Source organism: Maniola jurtina, chromosome 14 (assembly GCF_905333055.1).
Source record: "Maniola jurtina chromosome 14, ilManJurt1.1, whole genome shotgun sequence".
NCBI classification, from domain to species: domain Eukaryota; kingdom Metazoa; phylum Arthropoda; class Insecta; order Lepidoptera; family Nymphalidae; genus Maniola; species Maniola jurtina.
The window spans coordinates 11,561,102-11,589,018 of NC_060042.1; the positions used below are offsets into that span (position 1 = coordinate 11,561,102).

At 35.2% G+C, this 27,917-nt stretch overlaps 2 protein-coding genes across 4 annotated transcripts in view; one reads left to right on the forward strand and one right to left on the reverse strand.

The window, feature by feature from the left end:
* LOC123872043 lies at nt 1–27,780 on the reverse strand. Of its 3 annotated transcripts, none has more exons than XM_045916177.1 (7): nt 27,654–27,780; nt 27,049–27,250; nt 26,151–26,255; nt 11,886–12,056; nt 7,016–7,121; nt 4,449–4,580; nt 1–1,768 (listed from the first exon to the last, which is right to left on the reverse strand). In XM_045916177.1, exons 4-7 carry the CDS (start codon nt 12,015–12,017, stop codon nt 1,623–1,625), a joined length of 516 nt encoding a protein of 171 aa, XP_045772133.1. In that variant the 5' UTR covers nt 12,018–12,056; nt 26,151–26,255; nt 27,049–27,250; nt 27,654–27,780; the 3' UTR covers nt 1–1,622. The 3 variants fall into 3 exon arrangements, with proteins under 3 accessions (XP_045772133.1, XP_045772134.1, XP_045772132.1); XM_045916178.1 differs by having other exon boundaries at nt 27,641–27,779; XM_045916176.1 differs by lacking the exons at nt 26,151–26,255; nt 27,049–27,250; nt 27,654–27,780 and adding an exon at nt 15,244–15,466.
* Nucleotides 1–27,917, forward strand: part of LOC123872039 (adenylosuccinate lyase) — a 64,496-nt gene that overhangs the window by 4,845 nt on the left and 31,734 nt on the right. The window lies entirely within an intron of this gene.

The following is a 27,917-nucleotide window of genomic DNA, read 5'->3' on the forward strand; positions in this document are numbered from 1 at the left end:
TATTTTTAAATTATTAATTTTATTTTTGTTACCTTTGCAATATTTTCACTATTAATAACTTAATAAGCATAATATGTATAAGTAGGCACTTAATTAACATAGTAATACACTGCACTTAAATAATGAAGATATTAGATAACATAAAATATTCTTATCTAAATAATAATGAGATTTTAATTCTACCATATAAACTAAAACTTGAAAGTAAAGAAAATAAGATTGTTAGTAACATTCAAAGAATTAAAGGATTTCGTTGTTAATAAAAGAATAATCATTGTTAAATGTTAAGTAATGATAATATTATGATATTCAAAGGTTGGAGGGTTATAGAAGTGAAAAGTAAAACTTAACTACCACTGGACGGATACTGATTACTGCTTTGGCCTTCCTCCTGTACATAAAATTAAAAAATTATAATAAAACTATACGTATCTATTTACTCTACGCACATATTACTGTACGTCATTTTGCTGCTGATCTTTTAAGTTTAATAAGTACGTGTTAAAATATATTTTCTCGTATTTGGCACCCATAATATGGATTAATAAGAAATTGAACCCAATATTGTTTGATTTTTTACTAATTTCACAATCATGTTTAATGAGTTCATAAGTATAAACCCTAGATTACCCAATATTATATGCTTACATAAGTGGGAAACAGATTAGTCAATTAGTTAGTTTATTTAATTTTGTAAATGTTAATTACTCTATGTTAGCAGCGGTGGTTTTTCTCGTACTTGGTTCGAAGATATTTTAGCCATAAGGATACATCATACATGGGGTCTTATTTTCTTTGTATCATTCATGGATTTTGTTGTATTCAAAATAAATACGAACGTGGGTCGTAGCAAATTATTTCCACTACTTATATTTTTATAAAAAGCATAATTTTTATAATAGGTACCCGATTTCACTAACTGCTTACTCGGGCAGCAGTACTGAAACTTGGAAATGGAATGTTTTAGTATTTTATTACAAACCTAAACAATAAAACATGTTACACATTAACATTTACTATTTAGTAATAAAACTTATACCATTCTTTTTCGAGTTCCCTTATTCTATGAAATAAACTTAATTTCTAAAAACTTAAATTAAAAAGTTTCATTTCTAACTTGCACTGTCTCGGCCGAAAGTAATGATTTTTATTATTCATAGAAACAGCTGCGTCTTTTGGACAACTTTTATCCCGTAGTTATAATATTACGTTAAGATAAAATATAAATTATTAAAAATTAAAAATATAATCCAAGCTACACTCCAGGACAACTTAAATAAAATATTATGTACAAAGTATCCGATTATTACGTATAATTACACCATTACACCTATGATCCTTAGCTAATACTTTGGGAGTAAATAAAAATGATAAATGTTACAACTTAGTTACGATATTAATTAAAAATAAAATACTAAAATAATTGGCGCCAATTATTTTGTACACAAAATTTTGGCTACATCGATGTATTTACTTAATTAAAAGCAATGTCATCTATATTTCTGAAGTTCTGTCAAAAAAGCTAGGGTTTTCAGGTTTTTTTTTTACTTTAGAACTGTTATTTTTAATTAAGCGCGGGCAATTTTGTAGAATTTTGTGTGCAAAAGAATTGTTATCAACATTCAATATTCAGCTTCTTTCCTGAAAGTAAAGAAGGCATGAATAAGGAATACGGCACCGTCGATGACGGCGAATACGCCTGAAGATAAGATGAGGTCATAGGCGCCCTTGTTGGGACGAACGTTTGCGTAGTAGGATCTGTGCCAATCTGTAAAAAAAAAAAAACAAATTAAAAAAAATCCGCCAACGCCCAGATATTGTGTAATTAATAGTCAATAGATTTGTAAAAGATTCAAAATGATTGGGTCACGCCAAAATGATTGATTCAAAAAGATTCCGACGAATTGAGAACCTCCACGTTTTTTTGAAGTCGGTTAAAAATGATTCACCACGTCAAATCTGAGTTTATGTAAAAGTTTGTAAGGACTTCGTCTGTGTTGATGTTAGCTGGCGGGCGTGCTCTGGCTTTTTGGAGTGTTTTTTTTGTTAAAACTGACTGGAAAGCGCTCTAAGGGGGTGCCGTGTGTATGTCGGCGAGCGCTGGTACAGACGGGGTCCATACTTGTATAGTTTAACTAACTTGTTACAAATAACTACAAACTTGATATTGGCTAATCTTTGTAAAGCCAGACGGAGAAAAAAAAAAAAAAAAAGTTTGTAAAGATCGTAAGTAGGTACTTTTTTTTTCTCTCTCTCGTCTGGCTTTACACTGATTAGCCAATGTTAAGTTTATAATTATTTATTTACAAGTTAGGAAAAACGTGTCAAGTTGTCAACGTCAGTCATGAGGATTATTAAACGGAAATAATCAGGTATCATGGGATTTAAGCCAGAAATCAAAGTATAGTACGTGACAGGTCGAGATGGCAATCGGGGTATGAGGTGGGGGGGGACACACCCGCCTGTATCCCGCACCGAATTAGCGCGGGGGCTGTACGAGGCGTCCCTCCCCCCCCGATTGCCATCTTACGGCCAAAATTAAAATCAATCTATCTGTAATCTGTCGATAAGTTACTTAGCAATGTTATTATTCGTCAAAAGTCTTTTTGACAAATAACAGCGTTGCTAAGTTATCGACAAGTTAAAGATAGATTGAGCCATAAAACTATGATTGAGCATTAATTTTGGCCGTTTACCCTTCGCGTACTACGCTCTACATTTACATCTCAGCATCTAATGGTGTCTATTGCTTGAATTCTTTGGATTTTGCAACATGAAGATTTTTTTTTAAAAACTGGTCAAGTACGAGTCGACTCGTATACGAAGGGCTCCGTACCATCGTACAAGAACTAACACTTTTTTTGGTGATGTGCCTACCTAACCATTAATTTACAGTTTTCGGATTTTTCCCTTAGGTACATAACCCTAAAAACAACTAGATTATTAGGTATCTGTATTTTCGTTAAGAACCTACTTTAAAAAACTCTTAGAGCTTGTCTATTTTGAAATGACGCGCCCCACCACCGCAATTTACACATCTAAGTCAACAAAATTATGTAGTGGGGCGCGTCATGTCAAAATAGACAAGCTCTACTACAAAAAATATAAAGAAACTTAAAGCTACGACAAGGCTACGACTTAACATTATGTAATAATGTTTGAACCTAGTCGTCCAGTGTATTGTAACGATTCAATTAAATATGACTAAGCCTATTTACTATGCTTGATACATTTAAGATTATACTTACATAATGGTTTCAAGTGTACCTACTGCGATTAGCGTGAGAAAAACAGGGCAAATAAATATAAGTACATAAATATCGTGACTTAAACAATGTGGCGTGCTATGTGGTCTTATTATTGTTTTTTTATACAGTGTCAATTGTTAATGATAAGCAATTCGTACCTATTTAACAAACGTTTTTAAAACAAGGAAATACCCGGGCCTGTCAATTATTATTATTATAAAATGATGATGAACCCCTCCACATCAAAAAATTAAAAAAAAAAGAAATGAAAGAATGAATAAACAAGTGTAAATTAAAAATTTATAACACCCCCGACGATCCAAAGTATTTGAGTTTTCCAAAACATCATTTTCAAATAAATAATTATGTATTTAGGCAACGTCCATCTTGACAGCTTGACATTTGTCAATTGACATAATATTATGAACCTAACGGTTATCTAACCTTCTTTTCTACAAGAAAATTAGAAAAGAGCTCATAACTCTTAAACGGCTGAACCAATTTTTTTAGATTATAGCTAAGAACACTCTCGATCAAGCCACCTTTCAAACAAAAAAAACTAAATTAAAATCGGTTCATTCGTTTAGGCGCTACGATGCCACAGACAGATACACAGATACACAGATACACAGACACACAGATACACACGTCAAACTTATAACACCCCTCTTTTTGGGTCGGGGGTTAAAAATAAATTAAGAAACAAATGCAATAAAAACAAGACGTATCAAAATTCTTTTTTTTTTTTAAACAAACGTTTTTAAAACAAGGAAATACCCGGGTCTGTCAATTATTATTATTATAAAATGATGATGAACCCCTCCACATCAAAAATTAAAAAAAAAAGAAATGAAAGAATGAATAATAAATAAATTAAGAAACAAATGCAATAAAAACAACAAGAATCAAAATTGCTGTTATGGAATGCAAATTTTTATGTCCAAGAAAATAAAGCCTATACTTATCTATAATGATTGTGATTCGCCTAAAAACTTATTGTACTTAGACATTTATCGTTCTATAGTAAAATTTTAAAATATCTGGTTACGGAAATCATAAATTATGATTAATATTTTTAGAGTACCTACCCTAGGTTTTTGAGCAATGGGATCTTTGGATGAAGTCGCGGGAGTAAGAACAGCTTTAGGTACCGTGACTGACTGACAGAGAACGTATAGTGAAATATATTAAATATCTTACCATAGAATATGATGCCAGCTGAAGCTATAAACATGATGGCTCCGACGGCAGAAAAGGCCAGCGAAGTCCTCCATGCCGCCGACTCGCCCAGCAACCGCGCGATGATCAGCACACCGGTGATGATGATGAAACCTGTACAACATAAACACACGTTACCTAAACAGTTGTTAGTTTAGTACAGTACTATAAAATAAGGAGACTTGCTAAATGAATATCTAACAAATTAATAGACGTATAGGAAAGAAAATCACGTTAGCAACTTAGTTCTTGATCGATGAATAGCTCGCTCCTACTAATAAATCGCAACTCTACACTTTCACGTAAAATAAAGTTCATTGAAACCAATTTTCCAGTTAATGAAGAAGTGAAACTGATTTTAAATTGATATTGCGTAAAATGTCAATGACATGACTATGGTACGTACAGGTTAGAATCTAATACAAAAACAACTTAGTATAATTATGCCCTCCCGTCCGAATTTTGGCGACGTCGGCCAATCTCCATAGAAATAAATCAACTACAAGTATGTGCGCAAACACAGCTGTACTCTATTCCTTCACTCTCATAGCCCGATGGGACGGAAATCCGACACGACCGGAGAGAGATTAGGCTCAGAATATGTGCAGAACCGATGGCATTACGTGCTCTCCGAGACACGGGGGTAACACACCGCCAATTTAATAACTCCGAGCACTACTACTAAAACTTAACTGAAAATCCAATACCTATTTTTGGCCCGTCCTAGGAATCAAACCCAGGGCCTTGTCATCCATAGTCTAACATGCTAACACCTTGACCAACGAGGCAGTTTATAAAAATAAACGAATCCTGAACATATAAGTACAATAGCTTCATGGACAATGGAAGTCCAATTATCCAGTAATTAACAATCTGAAACAGTTCCAATCCTTGTCTCTTGTTGAGTCATCACTCATTAGTTGTTGCGACTTTACCTACTTCCCTACTTGTAAGTAGGTTAAAAGTAATTTAAAAGTATTTAGCGTTATCGCATTGCAAAATATTTAAAAAATCCTGGTCTACTTATTCTCTTTGTATTTTTCTGTAGATTTTTGTACTTTTTCTATGAATGCTAACACTTTATTTATTTTTTATTTTTTTTTTCCTATTAGTTATAGTCGTCAAAAAGACCACCCCTGGTTGCCCCTGGACCAAAAGTGCCCATCAAGCTGGCAGCATTGCCCCGCTGAATGGCGATGGACAACCTTTGGACCAGGTAGGCCCCAGTGAATTTGCTATGAACTAAAAAGGGTTAGGTAAGTACTAAGTACTAATGTACTTAGTACTTACCTAACCCTTTTTAGTTACAAAATGAAAAGAATTTGTCTCAGCTTTTGAAACCACAACCACTTTTTTATTTCTTTCCAACTGTAAGAATTATTGTTTAATTACATAATGTTCCCAAACCCTTTATTCGTCAATCATTTTTCTATTTCTCTTCCAAACTTTAAGAATTGTTTACTTATATCCAATCTTATCATTATTTTTAGTACAAAAGACGTGTTACTATCATTTTCCAAATACTTTCTTTATAATTTTTCTATTTTTCTTCCAAACATCAAGAATTGTTGACTCCTATAAAATCAACTTAATCATTATCTTTAGTACTAGAGATACGTGTTATTATTATTTCCCGAATATTTTATTCATTTTCCGTTAAAAGTAAAACAATTTAACCGGCTCATGGTCTCGTTTTTGTTCGGTTTGTTCTAATCTTTCCATCATTTGTGACCGGTTGCATTGTTAAAGTATTCTGGCACATTTCATGGTTGATCGATTATTATGACTTTGAAGGTTCTAAACAAAAAACGTACCTACTTATAACACCTACTTGCATATAATTATTACAAAAGATTTGCGCAATAACTCCCGCGGAAAACTGGCTTAGTATTATGTAGGTAGTACCTATTGCAAGTATTGTTATTGATCTTTAATTGCACGTAAATTTTTCAAATTGCTTTAAACATCTTTTTAGTCACATTTAAGGCCTGGAATTGTTTCGAGATTTGCTAAGCATTGGTTGGTAAATTAGGTTTGCTAGAGCTTTTTATCAAAGGTATGCGTAATTCATTATTCGATGATCCTTTTTACCGAGAGAATTTGTTTTTCATTTACCAAGAGGGTGGCTTATGCCGTTTATAAAGGTTCATCCACTCTAAAACACCCTCTCAAACCCTAGGGTATACGTATTACTCGGAACGTGTGTCCGTCGATCCACAAAGGTTCTAGTAACAGTGTGACTCGAAGGGAGAAAAACGATAAATTCCGTACGAGTCACACTGTGACACGTTTGAGTGACTCGTTGGGCACCCATGTCAAACAAAGAAGTAATAAACAAACTCGCCGTACGGGTGACTGTTTTAGGATGGCTAAACGGAATAAGGGAACAAGTATGACGTCTGTGTCGACAAATTTTTTAATGGCTATTAGGTAGGTTTTATAAACCTCCCTCTAACCAACCTTACCTATACGCCACTTCATAGCGTGCTATTATGCGATAAGCTAGCCGGCAATCTATTTAAAGGGGTGTATTAAAAGGTTAAACTTACTCGAATAAGCTGAGTAGACCAAGGAGATGTGGCGAATGTTCGAGTGGAAAACTTGTGGAGCATACTGGGTGCCCACTAGTAGACCGATGGCGATCACAGCGAGGATCTGGAAGAATGAAAATGATTATTTATTAAGGAAAAACTTTTACATGCTAGTTTCATGAAGTCCTGGCCCTTATACTAGGACAGTCCGTATCATAGGCGCCAGTGCCTTCCAAATGAATTACAAATGCCGAAATAAAAAATACAAATATTTATAATAATAATTATTAAATGACAATAATTAAAACAAAACAATAAATCACATCTTTGATAATAGGTACTTTTTGAAGTAGGTAAAATTTCTTGAAGCACGACTTGAAACATTGCTTGATAGTAACTTAGATGTTTTTTCGGGCGGAAATAACGTTCATAGTCACTTCCGGCAAAAATGGCCGCCAAAGAGCTGTTTGGTTGTCGAGGCAGTACCTACCAAGTAGTTAGTGTCATTTTCGTCGCGTATATTATACTACTAGCTGATGCACGCGACTTCGTCCGCGTGGATATACGTTTTTCAAAATCCAGCGGAAACTCTTTGCTTTTCCGGGATAAAAAGTAGCCTATGTGTTAATCCAGGGTATAATCTATCTCCATTCCAAATTTCACCCAAATCCGTCCAGTAGTTTTTGCGTAATTGAGTAACAAACATCCAAACATCCACACTTACACATTTATAATATTAGTAGGATTTTTTATACTTAGGTAACTACTTACATGATTAACACAAGTTTTGTCGTATTTTTTTGACACATAAAAAATCCCAAACGCGGTTAGTTCTACTTTTTTATACAAGACAAGAATAAATATATTATTATTATAGCTTTATTTTCCACACACTAATTTAGCCTAACCTATTACATTCTTATTTTTTACAATATTTTAACTATGCGTGCGGCCCCCTGCGGGTAAAAGCCTCCCCCATCCTTTTCCAGGCCTCTCTGTCGATTGCGGTTTCCATCCATTTTCTTCCTGCGACGCCTATAATTTCGTCTTCCCACTTTTTCCTCTGCCTTCCTACACTCCTTTTGCCTGTAGGGCCCTGCCATTTTGTTGTTAAATAAGTCCACCTTTTGTCTTTATACCTTGATATATGTCCTGCCCATTTCCACTTTTGTTCCAGGGCATACTGAAGAGCATCTATTATCTGAGTTTTCTTGCGGATGTCTATGTTTCTTGTTTTTTGTATTCTTCTCAGCTTCAATATGCTTCTTTCCATGGCGTGTTGGCAGGACAGGATTTTATTTTTGACTTTTTCAGTGAATACCCATGTTTGGCTTGCGTAAGTTAGGCTTGGGAGGATGCAGGAATCCATTATCATCTTTTTCATTTTTAGGTTATAATTTCCTTTTAGAATTTCTTTTTGTGCCCAGTATTTTTTCCATGTTATGTTTATTCTTCTGTCCACTTCTTTTTCGTTAGTGTTCGCTTCAAAGGAGACCAGTTTACCCAAGTACACATAGCTGTCCACATACTCTACTGACTTTTGTTCTATTTTGATTGTATTCTTGTGACCGTTTGTCATGATTTTAGAGATTATCCCAAATAATATAAGTGGCAAAATTCATGCTAGGTAAGTAGGTAAATGGTTTTTTTTGAAATATCATTTAGCAACTCCGATAACAGAGAAGATAATAAAGTCTTTATTGTCTTGAAGAATAAAATACTAAATACCTAGGTATTCGTTTGTAGAAATAATACAAGTGAAAGTGTAGTGAAAATCTGTCTTGACAAATACCAGTTTTCTGTATATTCCTAAATACCGCAAAGTAATGCTTTTCTAATGTCGGTGTTTCCTAAACCGCGTATTTTCACTTTCCAACAATTTTACGAGCTGTTTTCATTTTCTATGAAATTATGGTTATTTTATTTGCGAATTCCCTACCTAAGAAGCAAATGGTAGAATAGGTGGTCATTTTCATGGTTTAAACTTTTAGAACTGTAAATGTATGAACTTAGAAGGTTTAGCATCTACAGTACTAACAAATATAATAATCGTGTCTTATTATTCGGACGGCCGAATAGTTAATTATTACTAGTGTAAATTAAAAAATTATAACACCCCCCACAAGTGAAGGTTACAGTAACTACAAAAGAGCTGATAACTTTCAAACGGCTGAACCGATTTTCTTGGACTATAGCTAAGAACACTCTCGATGAAGCCACAAACAAAAAAACTAAATTAAAAATCCTTGGTCCCTTTAGTTTAGGAGCTACGATTCCACAGACAGATACACACGTCAAACTCATAACACCCCTCTTTTTGGGTCGGGGGTTAAAAAGTATGCATGATACAAACTACCTTAATTACGAATAATTCTTTTAAAACATTAAATGTATGATTTAGACTGGTGAATGAAATAATTATTTATTATTATTGGATTTCTAATAGACTAATAACGTAAAACTGAAAACTGAAAAACTAATTAATAAAAAAAAAAAATGATTCTAATTTAATTTTAAATAATGCACATTAAATAAATCAAAACTAGGCAAGTACCTACTAACTGATTATTATTTAACAATCGGTATCGTAATGATTCGATAACAATTACGTAGTAACTAGTAACTCAAATACTAATGTAAGTACTACAGAATAAGTATGAATCATAGAACAAGCGCGTCTATTCAAACTTGCATCTACACAAGGTATTCGTCAAGGACTCTAGGTACTGGCTAGATGCGCAGTTCTTGTCACCTGTACATTTCCCACAATGTCAAGGTTCATATCGACTCGGCCATTCGGACGAGTTTTTCGGTCGAAATGTCCTCCAAGTCGCTTCAGTAACTTCCATTACTTTCAATTTTTGTCATTCTGCAAAAAATTACGCGCCTGTAGCTCCTTTTTAACCCCCGACCCAAAAAGAGGGGTGTTATAAGTTTGACGTGTGTATCTGTGTGTCTGTGTATCTGTGTATCTGCGTATCTGTCTGTGGCACCGTAGCGCCTAAACTAATGAACCGATTTTAATTTAGTTTTTTGTTTGAAAGGTGGCTTGATCGAGAGTGTTCTTAGCTATAATCCAAGAAAATTGGTTCAGCCGTTTGAAAGTTATCAGCTCTTTTCTAGTTACTGTAACCTTCACTTGTCGGGGGTGCTATAAATTTTTAATTTACACTTGTTGCTTGATGTATACATGATTGCAAGCTGTTGTACTTGATGATGTAGTGACTAATTTTGACAGATTCATAGAAACACTATTTTTGATCGGAAAACCGGGAAAAGCCATACCCATACAATAGCCGTTTGATTCAGTGATTGTCAGTCTTCTTTCTATTTATTTATTTTTTTACGGCATTTTTTTACGGCACTGCGCGCTTTCTTATTATTTTTCATGGATCTATCGATGGTAAAAATGCCGTACAAAAATATATGACCAAAATGTACTCACTCTACCTGCACTTTTGAATTCTCACCAGCACTCTGTTGGACAGCTTACAAGTGACGGCATAGTGCTGAATCTTATTATTTTATGCTCTTATATCGTCCTGTATACGTCACCTGGTGGTTCATATGACCCATCCATTTTTGAACATGGGCCTGTAGTCTATATTTGATAATTCTTCTTTTCCAACCGTGAATTTCGAACGATTGCTATAATTTTTTTTAAACCGTGTTTAAACTAAACTTTGTAAGCTGTATTTTAATTGTGAATAATGTATAATAATATTTTTTACTATTTTTTTGATTGGTCATTGCAGTATTGACTTGATTTACTTTATGTGAATAAGTTAAATTCCAGATTTTTAAGACTTTGATTGCCCCTAGAATTTTATTGTCATAAAAACTCCGTTCGTCATTCAAGATGTAATTGTATAAAAAATTATACAGTGCAAAGTATTTGTATTCTCTTTGCAGAAGTATTTATAAATTCTCTTTCTGTAAAACATTCAAGTACGTATCTCTAGTGAAATCCGGAATATGGATCCTTATATTTTCAACACGCTTGAGCGATGAGAAATTAAGTATTACAATGTGTAATTGCCCGTTAAAATTTTATCGTTACATTTAATAGTATACAATTAATAATATTAGTTTCTAATAATTAATCTAATGTGTTCATTAAACAGCGTTGATAATTAATTTTTTTATCTAACAACAATGTTCCTTTTACTAATTGTGGATATCCGAAATGAATAAATTTCGTAAATTTTATTGTATTTTCATCCATCCTGTGTCTATCGAAAAATTTGTTTTTTTGCCGGTAGCGTTTGTAACGAGTATGACCTTGTCTATCTTTTAATCTTCTTAGCTTTCACGATTGGGCAAACACTTCCGCAATTCGTGTAATTGCACTTTTTTATTGGGATTTCCATTATTTTCCGTAGTAGGTAAGTAGATTCTTACTTAGTTACTTCTTTCAATGCTATAAAGGTTGTATGAAATCATCTATGACCCTCGTAATCTGCCTAGAATTTGATTTCAGTTGATAACATACGCGTTAGACTATTAGATTAAGTTAGGTTACTCCTTCTAGTCCTTCTAGTTGTATATATTTTACAAGGAACCAAAAGCTTAATTTGCTATAATCTGCTAAACCAGACAAATCTGTATGGTGCAATGCAGCATGAGTTATGCATCGCCCGCCCTCCCACTATATAAATAGTTTATTATTTCCTGTTCATTTATTCTTATTTTATTAGATATTTTGTCTCTCTCTATTTTCACTCATATTTCTCTCTTTTTCTTTATTCACCTATATTTTATTCAACTTTATTTAAATAATTTCAATAATTATAAAATCTAATTGTCATCCAAATCTATAAGAGACTACATTCTTATAGATCAGCATTATGATCAGCAATAGTTCTTCTAATGTATTTAGTGTACTTACGAATTCCACGATCCTCAAAGAGACACACCAATGCTCCTTCAAGGCTGTCGCAGCCCGACTTCCTCCTTCAGTCGTCTGTCCATCTTCCCCCTTCTTGGCTTGCGCCTCCGACTCCCGATCGCCCGCCGACATGGCCCAAACTACCCGCGCTCCGCCGCCGTACTCCGACACCTAGAAAATACTAATTTCATTACTTTCTGTTTCACCATTTTCATTATACATGATATGATCATCGTCATCACAACCACAATCATCATAATTTCTAATTATATCCTATATAATATTTGTTTATTTGTATATAAAAAGTATAATTTCTTCTTCTTGATAAAAAAATGTGATAGGACGCCTTGCCTGGAGCATTTACTTTTCTGTGTAAAAAAACTATCACTACATTTAACATTAGTTGAAATCCTGAAATATACCTATAATCTTTAAGTAGCCCTAGAATCTTAAATTGAGGATTTGTTCAGCTGTTTATAACTTAAGTTCAGGTAAAACCACTGATGTTAAACCGCAAGCAAAAGCAAATCAGGCATGGTTATATCCACGTTACATCGCAATTAAAATAGAGTCGTATTTTGTAAATTGATACGTTAACACTATAGATAATAATATGTATAACATTATGTTTACGAGCGTTCCACTTCCACTATTACAATTATACATTCCATAGACACTTGTTCGCAATGTGTTGCTCTGTCTATTACTATCTAAAACCATTTGAATTATACAAATTGTGTAGGTATAATTTGACTTTAATAGTTTTGTTTTGCATTTTTGATACTGTTTGTCTTGTTTGTTATATTCCCATTGGCTAGAGCCTGGATATCTGATTAGAATTGTATATGCTGTCCTTTTTTCTTGAAGCTATTTAGCAAGATTTGCAGGAAAGAAATTTCTGATACTGTGCGTAACACGCCGTACGACAGGTCCTTCGCGAATTGTGCTCAGATTTGTCGGAAAGATTTGATACCTACTGTGCTGGGATCCGGAGCGAAAGTTGTCTGACAGCATAAATTCTTATATTATGCGGCCTGTCTGATCCTTCGTCGATTCACAATAATGATATACGAAAAAAAATCAATCAACGCATGTCGCATGCCATCTCCATAGACATACATAAGAGACAGACATGCCAATCGCTCGCTCGTAACGCACGCACGGCCACTTTCCAATACGCTACCAGTTTGGTACTCTACTCGTAAATATTTGCTGCTGGTATGCACTTTCAAATGCAATTGTTTACGTTCTAGAATAGATAAGTAGGATTTGGCGCAGTGGGGCGGGGACGCCTTGTAAAGCTGATCGCATTTTTTTAAAGATGTTATAAGCCCTTGACTGCGATCTCACCTTGTCGAGTGATGAATGGTGATGCAGTCTAAGATAGAAGAGGGCTTATCTGGGTGGGATATGGTAGTTTTTACCCATACCCCTTATTCCCGGTATCATACTGGACGCTAAATCATTGTCGGTAGGGTGGTACCTAACTAAGCCATGGCTAAATCCTACCACCAGACCAGTTCAGGGAAATGTTAAATTCCTAACGATCTCTGTGTAGGTTACGCACTTGACGGTCATTCTGTTTTAGCTTACAACTTGAGGTGGAATCTCATAGTATTTTGCCAGCTTTTTGTTTAAAATAGCCCTTGTATATGCAAATTCCCAAATTGCCCCTGCCGGGAATGGTACCCGGGACCTTCCACTTTTGGACCACTGTGCCAAGGAGGCCATCAAAAATATAGCACGCTCTGAAAGCAACGGGAGCCGTATGTAGGTGTATTGAAAATATCATTCGTATTTTTCACATAGGGCGGATATCTTAGGTCTGATTCACGTGAAATATAATTGAAAATCAAATCTAGTTTCATAGATAATGTATAGGTATTATGTTACAATATAATATCTATATTGTATATTACACATACAGACGTAAGTTATTGGACTAGCTTTTCCTCTGTCCTAGCTGGTTAATTATCGTCAAATTTCCCGTGAAGCCTAGTTTTAGAACCTTTCTCGCTTTTTGGTGAACAAATCTAATAAAAGCCTTAAAGCCACACTTTGAGAGTAGATATAACAGCTATGCGTTGGATGTATATGAAACAATTCTATCATAATAAATAATCGTTTATTTGCAAGAAAGTTTGTACAAGAAGATGGAAGTCATAATCAGAGGCCAAAACATTCGACTAAATTAGTAGTGCATATGAACAATCGCTTAGAAAATGGAAAAACTTTTAGCGGATTTGGAAATAAATTATGATTAATGGCATCCAATTTCCGCAGCTCATATTATAATAAACTAGAAGATGCCCGCGGCTTCGCCCGCGTGGATTTCGGTTTTTTAAAATCCCGTAGGAACTCTTTGATTTTCCGGGATAAAAAGCCTATGTGCTAATCCAGGATATTATCTATCTCCATTCCAAATTTCAGCCAAATCCATTCAGTAGTTATTGCGTGAAGGAGTAACAAACATACACTCACACACACACACCCACCACACGCACACACACACAAACACATACAAACTTTCGCCTTTATAATATTAGTGCGATAGCTTTTCTTGCTTGTCAATACTACAGCTGTCTGAAAAATTACGGTGACTCTTCTATAAATCACAATAGATAAACCTTAGGGTACCTATAGTCGTAGAGTATACGCACAGAGTACGTTCTGTAGACCCCATATCCATAATTGGATTCTATGCGACATCGTATTAGAATGTCATTCAACTCTACATTCAAAGGTATGCTAAGCTGTCGTTGTCTCGGTTATTGTTATTATTAGGTAGGTACCTACTCAACCATACCTAACTAAAAGAAGAGTTCGTGATCCTTATTAAGATACGTCCAAATCTTTAGGGACATTATCTTCCTAGATGACTCATCCCTAAGAAAGAGAAGAGATTCCCTAAGAAGAAGAAAGGGAATCATTTAGGTAAACTGGTGACCGCCCTGCTTCGCCCCCGTGGGAATTTCAGAAAATCCGGCCTTATTTCTTGTCTAAATTATAAAGGGAAGTTCACGGTTTTTTTCATTCAATTGTATGAGTTTTTTTATTAATTTATAATAACATAACCCCATCCAATATTTATTTAAAAAGAAACGACACAATAAAGGGTTCATAAATTATAGGTATTATTGAAAACTCTTATATGTAGCTAAGAGAGTATAACCACTACGTTTTTCTTTTTTCACAGGAAAACAAATGTTTCAGCTGAATTTATTAGATTTTTTTTAATATTCACTTAATTTGATGATTATAGAAAATTACTAAATTAAGTTAAAATTTGAAAGAATAATATATTCATGAGATAAAAAAATTAATTAACTTAATAAATAATATTTAAATTAAGTCTCACCAAAGAGTTCACACGTCTATCCCACTGGCCGAAAAGATGGCTCAAAAAAACACAGTCACTGTCCCAATCGCTTTTTAAAAAAGACACTGCGAATTTTTTTTTCAAATTTGAAAATCGAACTGCTTTTGGCGCGCTCCAACCTCCCGGAATACTCAGTAGGAAACAAGTAGTTTGAACGTTCGCCGCGGATCGACTGACGTTCTGGCTTTACTGACGACTACTATACCTTTACGCATTATTTGGTATGAGTGTACAACATAACATAGGATGGACTGCGCGAAATACTGAAAATTTCAGGAAAACCGAGACCGAGATAGCTGTATATAGAAACTATACTATTACTAATGCGCATGCGTTATAAAGGGCAATAATATTTTGATATTGTTGTGGCTTAAAATTCAAGAATAACTGGTCATGAATATCTCTATATTATTTAGGCAATACTTATAATTATAATTACTTAATCATGACCGCGACTTCGTTCGCGTGGATGTAATATATTTAAAAAATTCCGCGGGAACCATGGATTTTTACAGATTAAAAAATAGCCTATGTGTTAATCAAAGGCACCGAGGACAAACCTCTGTGGTTTTTTCGGTGTTAAAAAAAAAAAAAAAGTATAATCTATCTCCATTCCAAATTTCAGCTAAATTCGTCAGTAGATTTTGCGTAACACACGTTCATACACATACACACACACACTCTCACCCATATATACATAGAAAGGCGAAAGGCCTTTATAATATTAGTATGATTACTGTGTAGTAAATATTTAACTAATACTGAACGTTACAAAAAGTATCTGAACATGTTCGTTAAACAGCAGAAAAGAATTTTCCCCTTTTTGTTCTACATACAACATGTAAAATTTCGATATTTTGCTACTATACTTGTGGGTAATGACTACCGTGTGAGTCACAAAATGCGTTTCTATTTATTTATCACGGCATGAATTACGTCTCGCTTAGACCGTGTTATGTTCATATTTTATACACGATTTTCGTATGGAGAAAAACGCATGGTCAACAAAATGAACTAACTACTGAAGCGTAGAGCCGCTGAAGTTGTAGTTACAAAGTAAAAAATGTATAACCATAAATAGGTATTTATTTCAATCTAATTTCTATGTATTAAGAGGGCTCTCTCCGTCACTCGTTTCATACAAACGTAGTTCCAATTTCATTTGAATATTAAGCAACCAAAGACCATGAAATTTTGCAGACATATTCTAGAAACTAATATCTATGTCTGCGGTTTTCCAGATTTCTGTTAAAAATTCGGTTTCAAAGTTACGCGGTCTTAATTTACATACAAATCTTTGAGCCATTGTAATTTTAAAACTACATATTTTTAGAAAAATCTAAAAAACCACAGACACAGATATTAGTTTCTAGAATATGTCTGCAAATTTTCATGGACTTTGGTTGCTTAATTTTCAAATGAAATTGGAACTACGATTGTATGAAACGAGTGACGGAGAGAGCCCTGTTAACCTATGTTTTGAAACTTTATTTTTTTATTTTTTATTTTATTCGTTTATTTGTAATCAACAGCGTTACAGCTAATATAATTTTACATTTTAAACGACATATAAAAATCAGGCCAAATAGGATTACAATATAGGATTACAGTTAACTTATAAGTAATTATAAATTATAACAGAAGCTTTTCGGTAAAGAAGTAGCAATAGGTGATTCACAACATGAGTGCGTGTGTTTGTGTGTATGTGTGTGTGTGATAATATACATAAAATATATATAACTAGATGAATTCAAATTCAAAATGTTTTTATTCAATTAAACTTTTACAAGTGCTTTTGAATCGTCAAAAATAATGCCAGGGATTTCGTCCGCGTGGGTTATGTTCTTTAAAAATCACGTAGGGACCTTTTTTATTTATTCCCTATAGGCACACGCTTGACCACAATCACACCTGATGGATAGTGACGATGTGGTTTGGTGTGGTTGTGGATAAGGTGTGTGTGTGTGTGGATGTGGTGTGGAAGATGGGACGCGTTTACTTAGAAGATGCCCAATTCACTCTTGTTTTAAAGATACCTAATTTTTAGGAAACACAGATCACGGAAGAGTATTCCAAACCTTTATCCTATATTATCTCAAAACAGAAAGCAAGCTTTTTGGCGCACGTTTCACTAAACATCAATATAAGAATCTAAATCATATCTAGAGCGTAATAAAAACCAGAGTTCATTATTGAAATTCTATTCTAATCCAATACAAGTTTCAATTGCTGCTCTTCAAATACCCTAGCATGGTTTATATCGACATCTTATCTTATAAAGGGCTATAGAATATTCGAACATTGCGAAAGGTTTTATTTGAATAGTAAATTAGGTTTGTACTATTTTTGTATATAATTTATTTAGATAGGTACATCTATGATACAACTAGCGCTATTCTGAGTCGCGTAATACAAGATTGAACTATAAATTAAATAAGCAGGGCTTTAAATATTTCTCTCCTTCTTAAAATGTTCGCTGTAGAAAAAGACAGAAAGTTTTCAAAGTTGGTTAATAATAATCTATACAGCACAGGTCTCCACAGGATTAGGCCAAAGTCAGCCACGCTGGCCCAGTCCTAATTGGCAGACTTCACACACTTGAGAGCATTATGGAGAATTCTTAGGCGTGCAGGTTTCCTCACGATGTTTTTCCTTCACCGATAAAGCAAGTGAATAATATGTTATTACAGAGGTGATAGTACAGATTCGCATATTGAAGTTCTTTGGACACGTCTCCCGGCGTGAGAGTAACCATTGAGCGTCTTGTCGTGCAGGGCAAGGTGGAGGGCACCAGAGGGCGAGGGATGCGATGGAGTGACCAAATTAACTCTGCTTTGGTTGGTCCCTTGCACGATTGTACCAGTCGGCCAGCAGGGAGAAGTAGCGAATGCTGGTGGGGCGTATAACATCTGCCCTCAAAGACGCTGAGCGCAGATGTTATACGCCCGCTCTTCGTGATGACCACAACCGCTCTGCTCTGAGTGTTACCACGAAGAAGAAGAATATGTTATTGCGTAACATGCACATAACTCCAATAAGTTACATATGCGGAATCGAAACCCCGACCTCCCGAAAACAAGGTTTAGGCTATCACCGCTCCGCAAGTTTAGAATATGGACTCAAAATGTTCCCTGAATGCTCTGATCGGATAATGGGAATGCTCCAATTTTTCCACTCAACCACTCCCGAGATTGGCCGACAGTGTATCGCTCATAATGTTGCTATTCTGTTGGAAAAGCCACTTTCTATCGTTTTCCGGTCTACAAGCGGCGCGCGCATAGCTTCATATATACTCGTCGGGGGTTTCCATCCGTCCAAATTTTCCTGGATTGGTCCTAGTTTCCTAGTTTGGAGGGCGTCCGGGGAGCGTCCGGGAGAGGTCACACGCAAACTCAAACTCAAAATCATTAATTTATTCAAAGTAGGTACCATTGTACAATTGTACCATTCATGATGATACCATGATGATCAGAATTGTTAGATTTATAAGATGATATATATATTATGGTGATAATATAATTAATTACGTACCTACCTAAACTTAAAACTAAAGCTACGAGTTTTGTATACTGTCCGGATTTCAAATTTTGCTATGGTATCTATTGAAGACAGTGTTATTTTTAAATGAGATTGTTACCATTACCAACTATTATGGTAGATTTAAAAATAAATGATAATCCATACTTATACTTAATACTTACACTTTGTACTTACTTAGTAATACTTACCTAATACTTATTTAATTACTTAACTTAAACTTAATTATCATTAATGTTACAAATGCGAAAGTGTGTCTGTCTGTCTGTCTACCCATCTGTCTGTCTGCTAGCTTTTCACGTCCCACCCGTTTAACCGGTTTTAATAGCTTAGGCTTACATCTCGGGGACATGGGCTGTTTTATCCCGGAAAAAGAGTTCCCACGGGATCAAGAAATCTAAACCCATATGGAAGAAGCCGTGAGCATCATCTAGTAATTTATATTTATTTTAGAAGATAAACATGCGGTATTACGCTCGAAAATCCAGGGGTTTCAAGCTTCTTGTTCTAGTTTATTGATTTTATAGATGGTTACCCTACTCGTAAGTACTCGTATATTATGCGCACGCGCACGCAGCGCGATCGGTATCGGTAACTGCGACCGTCAATCACGATTATGGTAATGCCAATTGACAATCAATATCGATATTATATGTAGCTATTTTTCTAGTATTAAAACGATAACAAAGAAATGTATAAAGAGAAAGTGTTTCAAACATTGAACTATGAATATATTATATGATGCCCGCAGCTTCGCCCGCGTGGATTGGTCAGATCCCCTGCAGCATCAGAATTGAAGAATTGGAATCCCAATTTTTTTATGAAACAATGTCCTAAAGTTCCTCTATCGATTAAAAAAGAAATGACGCAAATCGGTTCAGAAATATCGGAGATTTCGGTGTACATAGGTAGAAAAACACAACTCCCTTTTTGAAAGTCGGTTAAAAAAGTAGCCTATGTTACACCCTGATTAATTTTCTACTTGTCTGTGAAAATCCCGTTCCGAAGATTAGCCTTTTCAAACAGACAGACAGACAGACAGACAGACAGACAAAAACTTAAAAAACGTTCAAATAACCCTATGAGCTTAATATGAGGTAGTTATTTGGAAATTACAGACAGACACTCCAATTTTATTTATTAGTATAGATAAAAAAGAGGTGATAGCCTAGTGGTTGGAACGGTCGCCTATTCGGGGTCGATCTCGTGTACGACGTACCTCTAACTTTTTGGAATTACGTTCTCGATGATGTGTAAAGTCTGTACAAATCGCATTCGGCCAGCGTGGTGGACTATGCCCGAACCCTTGGAGAAGACCCGAGATCAGTAGTGAATCGGTGATAGATTGATGAGAACGATGAAGATCGATATTATACCTTACTACAGGATGCCCGCGACTTCGTCCGCGTGGATTTAGGTTTTTAAAGATCCCGTGGGAACTGTTTGGTTTTCCGGGATAAAAAGTTGCCTATGTCAATTACAGGGACGCAAGCTACCTCGGTACCAAATTTCATACAAATTGCTTAACCGGATGGGTTTTTGGGAATCCCGTGGGAACTCTTTGATTTTCCGGGGTAAAAAGTAGCCTATGTTCGACCCCAGGATATAAGCTAACCGTGTAGCGGCAGAATCGGTTAAACTATTGGGCCGTGAAAAGATAACAGACAGACAGACTCACTTTCGCACTTATAATATAAAATATAGAAGTATGGATAAAATGGGTCAGCAGTAGGTATGTCATAAGATTGATACCACGTAGGCACTAAAGTGTTATGAATTTCAGAGTGCATTATTTCCCATACTTCTTCGAAGGACGTCATGTTTTCAGATTATTTCCAGTTATTTTGCGTAACTTAGAACGTTCGCACTGAAATGTACTGAAAATCCTTGTATGGTAATGTGTCATCCATGACCTAATATCTAAGTAACTACATATTTTTCCTTTATACTTAATTGAGGAACTGATGAACACAAGTGTAAATAACGCCCCCGACAAGTGAAGGTTACAGTTACTAGAAAAGATAACTTTCAAACGGCTGAACCGATTTTCTTGGATTATAGCTAAGAACACTCTCGATCAAGCCACCTTTCAAACAAAAAAAAAACCAAATTAAAATCGGTTCATTATTTTAGGGAGCTACGATGCCACAGACAGATACACAGATGCACACGTAAAACTTATAACACCTCTCTTTTTGGGTCGGGGGTTAAAAACGATGTAATGTAGGCATGAAATAGAATTTTGCACTGAAAACTGAAAGAAAGTTAAACCTTTGCTGTAATTATAAGTACTGAACTCATCGAGTTTACGCATTTTACCCTCCTATTCTAAATAAGATCTCTCTTTAAACTTTAGCTACATCATGCATGGTTAGACTAAAATGTCACCGTGTATAAGTAGTCCGTAGAAAAAATTTCGTTAGTGCGATTAAGGATCTATGGTGAGAGGAGAGAGCAGGGAGAGTCTAGTTTCTACATGTGGAGATCGCCACAATAATATGATTGTTTTGTTTGATAAATAGTCGTCAACGTCGATTCGAAGGTTAAGCCGTGAAAAGGTAATAGACAGATTGACAGACATGTTGACTGACTTTCGCATAAGATAATAAGCACATCCGGTTATTAAAAGGAATAAAATCGGTCAAGTGCGAGTTGGATTCGCACTGGAAGGGTTTCGTGCCATCGTACAAGAAATATCACTTTTTATTTATTTTTAGTTTTCGTGGCGGCCATTTATTATTGGTTGTTAAAGCGGCAATAGAAATACACATTCTGTGAAAAGTTCAACTCTCTAGCTATTACGGTTCACAAGATCACAGCCCGCTGACAGACAGACAGAAGGACGCACAGCGGTAGCTTAGTAATAGGTCCAGTACCCACTGCCACTTCTACGGAATCCTAAAAGGTGCTAAACCCTAGCTCGATTGTAAAATTAGGTACACCACGGGTTATGTGTCATCTAGGTTCATGACTAAACGTATTGGTCTTATTTTCCGATATAGCAGGAATTATAGAATTATTCATGGTATTGATAAAGCCATTGAAGTATTAATAATAATAGTCATAATAATGACTTAGCTATTACCGTAATAAATTATTATTAATTATTAAGTTTTGCACAAGTAGAAAAATCTAATAACTAACCCTAACTAACCCACTATTTTCAATTTTTGCAACACTTTTAGTCTTCAATGGTTTTATTTTTTTGTTAAAAATTCATTACTGGAAAATTATAAGCGATGATATAAATTTTAAAAAAATCTTTATAGGTAACAACAACCACCTACACAAATTAAAATATTTAAAGAAAGTCTTAAAATGCATAGCATAATATGTTCTCTGTGAAAAAAAAATCCCACTTCTGAACTTTTTGTCCCTATAAAGTCTCTTGCTATTTTGTTCTAGATATAGAACTTCAAACTACGTAATATTATTATTGTGGAAAAAATGACTAAACCAAGTTTTGACTAAGCATAATCTTATATATAAAAATCAATGTTTGTATGTTTGTGTTCTATAGGCGGCTAAACCGCTGATCAGATTTTTATGAAACTTTGGTAGGGTGTTCTGAGGGCGCCCGAGATGGTTCCTGCATCAAAAAAACTAAGTATATGAATAAAAAAAAACATGTTTGTTTACGGCATGCAACGCATGCCGGGTACAGCTAGTATTATTTAAAATCAAAATGAAACGTGTTGATACTAATGTAACGATATAAACAGTGCACGTTTTATAGCTAAGGGCGAACGTGAATACAAACACCTCTACGCACTATGCACGCATGTTATTGCCGGCGGTATGGGCCATTGTTCCCAACAATCGCTTGCATTGCCCGTGACGTTTTGATAGTGTTGCCATGTTGAGTTTTTACTTATTTTTTTGTTCGTTGACTGCGAATTTAATAAGGTCAAAGTACTCTATGTATTAAACTGTGTTTATACTCACGCAAAAATTACTTGACGGATTTGGCAAAAATTTGGAATGGAGATAGATTATAGCCTGTATAATCACATAGGCTACTTTTTATCCCGGAAAATAATGAGTTCCCACGGGATTTTTAAAAACCTATACCCACGGGAACGAAGTCGCGGGCACCAGCTAGTAACTAATAAAATAGTTTAACAAAAACAGTTACATACTCTTGGTCTGTTAATTGATTTTGAGTTATCATATTTTATCACCAATTCTAAAAAGTGATCTACTTATAAGGTGAAAAATCATTACCAAAAGTTGCCTGTTACAACCTATTCCTTTATATAATTTATTAGGGGATGCCCGCGGCTTCACCCGCGTGGATTTCGATTTTTCGAAATCCCGTAGGAACTCTTTGATTTTCCGGGATAAAAAGTAGCCTATGTCCTACCCCGGGATGTATCCCAAGTCTGTAGCAAATTTCATTTAAATCGGTTCAGCGGTTGGGCCGTGAAAACGTAGCAGACAGACAGACAGACAGACACACTTTCGCATTTATAATATTATTAGTATGGATGTAATAAAGCAATATAAAAGAATCGAATACACACCCAAAAGAATGGCGACTAGCAATTTCCCGCGGAAATTAATTAAAAATTACGTACTAGGTATGTATTTTGCCGCTTAAAAAAGCAATTAGAATGCAGTTACTCAACAACTTTTACTTTCATTTCATTACATTATTTTATTTAGTTTTTTTTTCTAAATAAAATTAAAATTTGAATAAATTTGAAACAGGTAATTGTACTTATTAAATCAGTTTTGGAACGAACGCACTAATATTATTAAGGCGCAAACACATTACTGTTTTATGGCGTGTCGTGAGTCGTGAGACATATTATAAGTCATACATTTTATATGAAGAATGTATGTTGTTGGTACTGTGTCATAACTCATAATAAATTATGCATAATTTGTATAAATAATATTTTTATTTTCCTATATTACGTACTCTCACGCCCGTGTGCAAAACAAATATAAAAGCAAAAAGCAAATATAATACACATTTTTATATATAAAAATATTTATTATTATAGGTGTTATTAGTGATATATATAGAATTGATGGATTGTGAACTTTCTAAATTGGCTGCTGAATTTCGTTTGGCGAAAATAAAAATTCTCCTTATTCCCTATCCCGTGGGAATTTCGAAACATCCAGCCTTAATCCTTGTCTACTTTATGAAGGGAACCTTGCATAGAGGTATATAACTGGCTTAAACTTTCAACTTTCTAGGATTATATTATTATGATACGGAATGCGTAACGTTGGAGGAACCGTCACTAGATGGACAGACGACATCAAACGATTCGCAGGACCGTGGCGTGTGGAAGTCCCTACAAGAGACATATGACCAGCTGTGGACGTCTATCGATTGACAATGATGATGACGATAGGTATTAGGATTGCGTTGCGATTTGCGACACGCGACAGCTTTGAACGCACTATACAACAGCGCAGTGATGTGTCTGCAGCTTTAATTTTCCTATCGATCCAACTTGTCTCCAGGCTGACCGTCAATGGTGCGCCATGGTGACGCCATGTTTTGGCGCCAACGTTCTACGATGGTTGGGGTGGAATATCGTATTGTAGGGCTGCGTATCCGAGTCTCCAAGGTCATTGGCTGACCTATTTTCATACTTTGCCCCGTTTTTATGTCTCTTTAAACTATAAAGCAAGTAACCTACTTACGCCATAAGCAACTAAGTTACTTACTATCACACAAAAGTCGCAGGCAATAAAAAAAATTAAAAACACGACTGCCCTACTGGGATTATTTGGGATATTGGTAACTAACAAGTGTAAATTAAAAATTTATAACACCCCCGACAAGTGAAGGTTACAGTAACTAGAAAAGAGCTGATAACTTTCAAACGGCTGAACCGATTTTCTTGGATTATAGCTAAAAACACTCTCGATCAAGCCACCTTTCAAACAAAAAAAAACTAGATTAAAGTCGGTTCATTAGTTTAGGAGCTACGATGCCACAGACAGATACACAGATACACACGTCAAACTTATAACACCCCTCTTTTTGGGTCGGGGGTTAATGATGTAAAATGTATAATTTATTTTACATAATTCTTATTATAATTTTTTATCGTTTTACTTACTTTTAATAAAGAGTAAAATGAAGAGTACGCTCATACCGAACCTAAAAGTACTACAGTTAATGTCATATTATAGATAAACCTTAACTGAGCCAGTGTTCCGGTTAACGGCACTGTCGCTCCAAATAAGCGCACGCGCACGTTAGGATGACAAGGGACTCATTAGCATGTAAAGTAAGTAGGCGAGGCATGCGACTAGGTAATGAAGGTATAATTAACCTACTATTAGGTACAATATTGTCAGATTTCAACTAAAAGTGAAAATCTGTCTTAACATCATGATCTTGACCCAAAATAAAGAGGTATCCATCACATCACACTTAATATTATAAAGGAGAAAGTTTGTATGTGTGTGTGTGTGTATGTTTGTTACTCCTTCACGCAAAAACTACTGGACGGATTGGGCTGAAATTTAGAATGGAGATAGATTATACCCTGGATTAGCACATAGGCTACTTTTTATCCCGGAAAATCAAAGAGTTCGCACGGGAATTTTAAAAAACCTACATCCACGCGAACGAAGTCGCGGGCATCAGCTAGTTAATTTATATAGGGCGAAAACCGCTACGTGAGTTCCTAGCGTTATAAAAGTGCTGCTGTAGGTACTCGTACTCTTCCGCGAACTGTGTTTCCTACCAATTACAATCCGGGTATCTTTAAAACAAGAGTGAATATGCATCTTCTAGGTAGATGCGTCCCATCTAGGCCACATCGGCACTTTCCATCAGGTGTGATTGGGATCAAGTGCTTGCCTATAATGATTAAAAAAAAAAAAACAAAACTGGGCGATAACTCTTATTTGATTTTTATTTAAGCAATATTAATATTACTCAGAAAAACAGAAGACTTTTTTTTTCTTCTCACGTTAAGGGATAATTTAAATGTTCTTGTTCTTATACCCTTTAAAGATGTAAAGTATCTACTCGATAAAAATTCATAATGCATCTCTGAAGAAATGTACTGAAGCGATTAATATGTGGCACATTCTGCAGTGGCCTGAATAAATGGATCTTATAGGATGAGTTAACTATGCCTACATACTTAGCTATATTTCTATATCTTTCATGTTTCAGTAGTTGTGTAGGTAGTAGGTACTCTTTAGTTTTTGGAGTAGGCACCTTGGTGCACACCAACACACTTTCGCATTATAATAGTTCGCATTATAGTTAGTGGTAGATGCTTTTGACGATTCAAAAGAACTTGTAAAAGTCTAATTGAATAAAAATATTTTGAATTTGAATTTGAATAGTAGTAGTTTTTACTTACGTTTTCCTTTAGCGGCGCAATTTTGTCAGCGCCAACCTCGACGTCCCAAGAGAAGTCCTTTAGCTGAAACTCCGACGATATTGTCACGAAACTGGAATGTTGGCTCTGTTCAGATAGATTAACTATTTAGTTAAGTTTTTAGTTAGTTAAAATGTTCCTATTTTCTTATCGGAGTCGGTTTTCTTATAACCATTCACAAATGTTAGTGTTAATTTCATACTACGTTCTCGTGGGCAGCCAGCGTGGTGAACTAAGGAGTAAAATCCTTTGCTCTACGCAGTGCGCCTTGAGGTTTCCTTAGTTTGCTTAAAAGATAAAGATATCACAGAAACTTGCTTGAAGGGACGCGCGTAAGCGATAGGTACTATTGCCCGGCCGGCGCTGAGAAAAGTTAGGATTTTCATTTTTTTACCATTATCATGTTTTCATAGTCAGTTCGCGGCAACAAGACCGTGTGTAGTGCCAATTCGCAATTCAGAAGAAGAAGATGCGAGAATACTAAGGCATATAAGAATAATAAGGCATACTATATTACAATATTATAAATGCGAACGTGTGTCTGTGGGTGTGCTAGCTTTTCACGGCCCAACAGTTTAACCGATTTTGATGAAATTGGGTACAGGCTTAGCTTACATCCCGGGTACAGACAGCCGTAAATAAATATTTACGGCTACTTTTTATTCCATAAAATTGAAGAGTTCCCACGGAATCCTCAAAGACCCATCCGTTTGATCGATTCACTTATATGAAATTCGGTACAGAGGTTGCTGGCGTTCCAGAAATTGGCAGAGGCAACTTTTTACCCCGGAAAAGCAGAGTTCCTATTGAATATTTCAAACCTAAATCCACGCGGACGAAGTCGCGGGCATCGTTCTAGTATCAACATAAATAAACTTACATTATCCGTTAGCGGCGCAATTTTGTCCACACAAACGTCGACCTCGCTCAAAAAGTCCTTCAGTTCAGGCGATATCGTCACAAAACTAGAGTAAAGGCTCTCCAGTTTTGGTGTTTATTCGGATTAACTATATCGTTAACTAACGTGTTAATTATTCAATTGAAATCGAACACAATCGGATCCTTGACTCGAATTCGTCGACCTACGGACGATTGGAAAATTGTAAAAAACAATTCAATGACAATTATGTACTTAGGCTACCTCGACGAATTGTTGCAGATGCCTGCAACTTTGTTTTCCTTAAAAACAATGCGAAAACGAACACGAATATTATGTCTTCAAAATACAACTGTACTGGTTAGAAGTATAATAATAGGTTAAAATATCTAAAAAGCAACCTTTGGGCTTAAAAAAGTTTCATTAGGTATATAGCACAATATAATCTATTCCTTCGAAAAGGTGTAAATTGTATTTGATACCAAAGTTTGAAAAATAAATGATAAGATAATTCTGCTACTCATATTTTTCTGATTATGGTTTTGATCTTTTTTAAAGAAAATGAAAGCAAAATTTATTCTGTAATAAATTGTACACGATTTACGCACTTTTACGCGAAATTGTTGTCCTGTACAAGACGCACTATGAACTTAATAAAAACCAAAAAGATGCGTTTCATATCACTTTAGTCACAAAAACAATCAAACTATCCTGAAGCTAGCACCCAAGTGACTAAGGTAAGAAGTAACTCCTTATAGGATATACTATTTGACTCTTGGCCTCATTAATTTGACACTTGCATTGACCCCGAATTTGCCGTTTTGTTCCCATCTTACCGCAGGATCTGGTAATCTTGGAGTCATTTACACTTA